Here is a 6,791-nt window from a genome sequence, read left to right on the forward strand (position 1 = left end):
AAATAGAATGGCAGTACGTCTAAGTTGTTGTGTGGAGCTTTGTCAAAAACCATCCACCAAAAATCCCAAAAGTTCACATGCATAGCCTCATTTGTGCAATAGTTAATTGATAATTTCAGTTTTTTTTAGTCTACTTTTCTTTACCACTTTTTGAGTTCACAAAAAGCTTAACTATATCATCTTTACATATGTTTAGGGTCACAGCCTCATCATAGTCCAACCCATCATCGAACATGGCATGCATTTTCTCACACCAATGAACAGCAACATTTTGTTCATTGGTAAAACTGTTTGAATATTATCCACTATAGTGTTTAACATGGATAACATGGGAGCCAACGTATGTATACTGTTATATATGTTTTGCAAATCCCTTAGTTCAGTAAAAATTTCTTGTATCAAATTTTCAATTCAAGGAGGGTTTTGAGGTGGTAGGGGATCTTTTGGTAGAAAATTTTGAGGGGTACTAGATCATTTGGTGAAGGATTTCGAGGCACATTATTTTGTGGCTCAGTGTCATCAATATCATTCCACTCAGCCATAACAATTAAATTGCAAAACAAAATTTTAAGTTTTTAATTAATATAAAAAAAATCAACAATTTTTATTGAAAATAATAATTTTAAATAGAATTCATTGAAAATCATTAAGAAAACCCTAATTTTAAATAAAATTCATTGATAATAATCGAATAAAAAAAATTACTTATGTTAATCGTATACCCATTTGCATATTTGATACCTGAAATGGGAGGGAAAAAAATGTTGATTGAAAACATCTAGTCTTGTTCTCAGGTGTTTCTTTAATTCCTAGATACACATTTCAGGTATCCCATCTCATATCGAATACCCGATATGATATTGGGTACCTGACAATGGATCATATACCTGATAAGGATTGGTCTAACCTTTTTGCCTTGGTATTAGGATGGGTGGAAAAAAGTCAGAGCAGATTTTGAAATTCTTATAGATGTTTTAAAACTCCACCTTTTTCACACCACCACTTTTTGGCACACCATGATCCTGCACATACCCCTTATTTTATTCATTGTTGTTATGTCTTTTCTTTATGATTGATTATATCATTTGGCTAATAGATATGGGGTTTTATTTTTTAATTCACATTTGGGTAGAAAAACACTCAAATAATTGAAGCTTAAATATATACGCTCCAACTTTTTTAATTGTAACAAGTCTCTACCATGTCTACCATTAAAATCCTACCCCAATAATCTTCCTTATTCTCCACATGATTGGCAAGATGAAGATTGACAACATTTTGAGTTGATAAAGTTGCATTCCTCTCACACACCCCAGCCAATTTGTAATGCTTAAAGCGTTGACATAAACACAATTGAGGTTCATAATATATTGTAAGTGGTTCTTGAAAGAAACAAGAGCATCTCTTTCATGTGGCTCATAGTATTACCATTTATCGTTTTAGGACCTCATAGGACCTCCTCCTAAAAATAAGAAGTTCAAGACCCCATAGGAACCCATCCTTAGAAACCTTAGTATGTAAGGAAATATGAGATTATGATAAACCGAATAATTATTCAAATTGATAATGAAAATTATAAACTTTGACTTAAGTAATGTCAAGTAGATATTGAATGAATTTTTTACATAATTTGAGAAAAGGTAATAGTAAGTTTCTTAGAAAATATAATATAATTAAAAGACATTTCAATAAAATGCTATCAACATTTTTAAAAAATTGAAAGCATACATTATTATTTTTAGCATTTTGAGTCTAGGTTATCTTTAAAATATTTATGTACATTAAGGATATATGAGTAAATGTGGAAAAATATTTTTAAGAAAATAATTATTTATGATCTTTTCTTACAATTTTTTACATTTAAAATGTGGGGAATGATGAGTCATTTCATAATTGAATATATGCTTTTATTAATAATATTTTATGCATATAGGGAAAAAAATTATACTAACCCAATAAAATTATAATTAATAGTACATTATATTGTGAAAGTCTTAAGAGTGTCCTCAACAAACTCTTTTTAAAAATGTCATCATAAGAAATTGAGGTAACAAAATATACAAAGGCTCATGTTAATGATTTAATTAGAAAAGGTTGGTTTGACACTCTCAAATTAAATTTAAGTGTAATTTAAACATAAAACCTAGAAATATTTAGAAGATAGAAATAAATATCTACTACTTAAATTCACTTAATTTTTATTTGAAGAAAGTATATATATTTAACCTTTTTATCACATATTTACATATACCAAAAAAAAAATAGTAATAGAATTATAATATTAATATTTATTAAATATATGATATGTTATTTTGGTACTAATGTTTGATTAAATAACTTTAGAGATACTCCCATATTCTTTTAGAATTACTATTTGCAAACATAATTACAACAAATAATTTCTACTAATTTAAATTTTAAAATCATCACACCAATATTATATTATCTTCGCTTTAAGGCATGTGCAACATACGGTTTTGTTCTATTAGGATATCCTTAATCCTAAATAACACTCATACTCTTTAATAATACGAAAAAAATTGAATTGAAATATTTAAACAATTTACTTATTGAATTCAAATTCTAAGAATTGGTCAACAATTTTATTTTACTTAAATACAAAAAAATACTATAAAATCATATTTATGGAAATACTAAATTGAATAATTGTACTTCTACTGTGAATATGAATACCTAGAATTTTAATTTAAAATTTCAAACCATAAAAATTGTACTTGTATTTTATTGATGACCTACTCAAAAAATTATAATAAAAGTAATGAGTTGGCTTAGAATTTATTTACAATTGTATGAGAAATTAAATTTCTCTAGTTATAATAAAATTACAAGGCAATCTCGTTACACTGAGAATATTGAGAATAATGATTTTACAATATTATACTAGATCATTGTCTATTTGTCAATCCACTCAATAAACTAATTGCCATCTCATCCAATGCATGAATGAATCTTCTCCTCCAATGCCTTCTTGTAGCCAAGATTCCAAAAACTCCCCAAAATCCAATAGAAACACTTGTCATCCACTCTACATACCAATGCCATGGAATTTCTCCTCCCTCATTATCCTCGTTCTCAAGAAGAGGGGTTTGTATGCTATAATTTGGCATCTCTCCACATCTACATGATTTGTTATTAACTGGGAATCCACAAAGATCATGGTTCCCAGTGAAATAAGTGGAATTGAATGTATTGAATTGTTTTCCTTGTGGTATTCTTCCGCAAAGATTATTGTTGGCTACAATGAAAAAACTTAAATAGGAAACTTGTAACATTTCATTTGGAATCATTCCTTTTAGTTTGTTATTTGAAAGATCAAGTGACTCTAACTCTGCAAGTAATCCAAAACTACTTGGAATCTCTCCTATAAGACTATTATATGATAAGTTCAATGTGTGAAGACTTTTTAGATCCCCCATTTTTGAAGGAATGTTGCCTGATAGATTATTTACAGATAGATCAATGCAAGTTATAAGTAACATCACTGAACTGACATACATCATTTCTAATCCTTTGTTGAACACTTGGATCTCTTCTTTGTAATAGTAATAGCCACCATCATTGTCATGTGAGTTTCCCATTGTAGAATTCCTCATACTTTTCAATGTTTCCAATTGTTGTGGGATAGAACCTATCAAATTATTTTGTGAAATATCCAAAACATGGAGACTTGATAGATTGCTTAATTGATGTGGAATGCTTCCTTCAAACTTGTTAGACCTCAAAACAAGTATCATCAATTTAGAGAACTGACCAAACCAAGATGGTATGTTCCCAGAAAAATGATTATTGGCCAAATCTAAAATTTGCAAGCTAGAACAGTTCTTAAGGCTTGATGGCAAGTTTCCCTTTAACATGTTGTCCTTGAGGTGAAGTGAACTGAGTCCACTTAGCATTCCCATATGATATGGTATCTCTCCCATTAATCCAACATTTGCTAAGTTTAATCTTGTTAAGCTAAAACAATTAGTTATGCTTGATGGTATTTTACCAAATAATTTATTACTTGAGAGATCTAAAACCTCCACATATTGTAGAAGGCCAATTGAGGAAGGTATGTCACCATGTAAATCATTTTTTGAAAGTGACAAAAATTGAATGGATGGTATACGATTGCCAATATCCACTGGAATAAATCCTATAAATCTATTCTGAGACAAATCCAATAGCTCCATGCTTGATGTTGCCACTGATGAAAAAGGAAGAGGACCTTGTAACATGTTACTATGCAAATCAACACTATGTAGAACTTTTGCAATCAAGCTTGAGGGAACATTTCCTTGCAAGTTATTGTATGACAAGTTGAGGTATTGCAAATGAAGCACCCCTAACCAATCTGGAATATTTCCATATAGACTATTATTGGAGAGATCCAATGTAGACAATCTATATTGTGTGGAAAGGAAGGCTGGAATTATGCCCCTAATATTACATGAGGCTAAGATTAAGGAATCAGGGTAAATTGTGGGCATCCAATCTGGTTCAATCGTGATAGCCAATCCATTGTAGGATAGATCAAGGTGAAAAAGATTGGTCATTTTGTTAAAAAAACTAAGAGAAATGATTCCTTGAAGATTGTTTGAAGATAGATCAATGGACATGAGACTATGAAGACTTGTAATTGAAATGGGAATGCTACCATTTAGTTGATTAGAGGAAAGATATAGATCCACCAAGGATGAAAGACTATCCAACTTATAAGGTATATTTCCACTTAGAACATTGGAGGATAGGTCTAATGCTACCAAAGAGGAAAGATTACCTAACTCAGAAGGTATATTTCCACTCAAAGAATTCCAAGAAAGATCTAAGTTCACCAAAGAAGGAAGGCTGCCCAACTTAGAAGGTATATTTCCACCCAACATATTTACAGCGAGCTCTAAAGTAGTTAAAGATGGAATTTGACCAAGTGATGGTGGAATCTCTCCATTCAACGAGCTATCATATAAAACCAAATTTTGCAAGGTGGAGAGATTTCCAATGGAAGGAGGAATAGGACCTTCCATATTTTCCATATGTGTCAATCTAAGATAGATGAGAGAGGTGATATTTCCAATACAAGGTGGCATACTTCTTTTTATATTAGACCCTGAAAGAAAAAGGGCATTGAGCTGAGACCATTCCCCACATAATATTTGACTTAGATTTCCACTAATTAAGTTTTCTCCCCATAACAGAAGCTCTTTTAGAGAAGGCAGGTGAGAGAGACTCAAGGGAAATGAACCACTTAATAATGGACTTTCAGACAAGCAAAGTGAAACCAAAGTAGTCATATTTCCTAACCACAATGGAACCGGTCCTTCAAAGTTGTTGTAACCCAAGTGGAGGTGGGTAAGGAATGATAGGTTTTGGATAGCATTGGGAATGTGCCCTGAAAGCTTGCAGTCTAAAAGGCGTAGTTGCTGGAGATTAGGCAGATGAGAAAGGGGTGCTTCCAATTGCTTTCCTGTCATATTCAGCACTACTCCACTAAGGGACAAATATTTCAATTTCTGCAACTTTTTTGTCCGTGCTAAACTAGGACTATACACTAGTTCCCCATTACCACCATAAGAAGCTAGTCCACCATCATCCAACTCTAACACTGATAGGTCCAAAACTTCCAGCTGAGAGAGATTCCCCAATTGGTAGGGAATTGTACCATTGAACCTAGTGAAGGACAAGTTGAGATACTCTAAATTGTGCAAGGAAGCAAAACCCTCTGATATTTCACCTTCAAAATAATTCAAGCTCAAATCCAGATGTCTCAATTCTTGCAGGGAAAGCAAAACCCTCTGATATTTCACCTTCAAAATAATTCAAGCTCAAATCCAGATGTCTCAATTCTTGCAGGGAAAATAAACCTACACATGTAAACAACAATGATAACAACTCAAATTTCTATAAGATGAAACTTAAATCGTGAAACATAATAGGTTACTTCATAAAAAATACCTTTTTGAATTGTACCATTGAACCCGTTCTGGCACAAGTCAAGATAAGCCAAGTTGTGCAAAGAGGCAAACTGATTTGGTATTTCACCTTCAAACCAATTGAAGCTCAAATCTAGATGTCTCAATTCTTTCAGGGCAAATAGACCTACATGTTAAACAACAAAAAAATCTACTGAAATTAAAGTAAGGGAAAGCAGCCTAAAACAGAAAATATGAAAAATTGTTTCGTTAAACATACCTTTAGGTAGAACACCACTCAAATAATTGAAGCTTAGATCTAGATGCTCCAACTGTTTTAAATGGAACAAATCTCTAGCAAGTCTTCCATTAAATGGCCTACCCCAATAATCATACACATTCTCCACATTATTGGCAAGACGGAGTTTGACAACATTTGAGCTGATGGAGCTACACTCCACTCCCCGCCATTCACAGCAGTTAAAGCCTTGCCATGAATGCAGTAAAGGTGAAGGATGTAACTTGTTCTTGAAAGCAAGAAGAGCATCTCTTTCGTGTGGCAGGCACATGGTATTGCCATTTATCTTCAGCGAATAGCATGCGAATGCGATTAAACATGAGCATATGACAACGGAGGAACGATCCATGGCAAGATTTCAGATTATTTCATCTGCAACAACAATAGTTTTGATTACAAAACATTAGAACAATCAATCAAAATTGAACCAAATTAAAATATATTTACTATTGGAAATGGAAATAGAAAAACAACGAAGAGAAATTGCAGGTAGCTACCAAAGATTTAAAGCATATATGGCTTGAACAATGGTAAGAAGAGTGAGCAATGAGGAAGGGGAACTGAGATTAAATAAGCAGGAGACG

The 6,791-nt window shown here is 32.2% G+C and overlaps 1 protein-coding gene across 1 annotated transcript; it reads right to left on the minus strand.

The window, feature by feature from the left end:
* Positions 1 to 2,906: 2,906 nt before the first annotated feature.
* Positions 2,907 to 6,556, minus strand: LOC149549540 (uncharacterized). The gene is made up of 3 exons (XM_089794334.1): positions 6,190 to 6,556; positions 5,976 to 6,096; positions 2,907 to 5,667 (listed from the first exon to the last, which is right to left on the minus strand). The coding sequence occupies exons 1-3, from the start codon at positions 6,554 to 6,556 to the stop codon at positions 2,907 to 2,909; spliced, it is 3,249 nt and encodes a 1,082-aa protein (XP_089650460.1).
* Between the last annotated feature and the right edge of the window lie 235 nt (positions 6,557 to 6,791).

The sequence above is a fragment of the Cupressus sempervirens genome, chromosome 7 (assembly GCF_028749045.1).
Source record: "Cupressus sempervirens isolate cs-2001-9-10 chromosome 7, ASM2874904v1, whole genome shotgun sequence".
NCBI lineage: Eukaryota > Viridiplantae > Streptophyta > Pinopsida > Cupressales > Cupressaceae > Cupressus > Cupressus sempervirens.

Coding starts and splice junctions, on each gene's coding strand:
- LOC149549540 (XM_089794334.1), bottom strand. CDS start 6,556: ATGGATCGTTCCTCCGTTGTCATATGCTCATGTTTAATCGCATTCGCA. Junction 6,097..6,189: donor GAGTGGTGTTCTACCTAAAG/GTATGTTTAACG, acceptor TTTAACATGTAG/GTCTATTTGCCCTGAAAGAA. Junction 5,668..5,975: donor CTTGACTTGTGCCAGAACGG/GTTCAATGGTAC, acceptor GTCCTTCACTAG/GTTCAATGGTACAATTCCCT.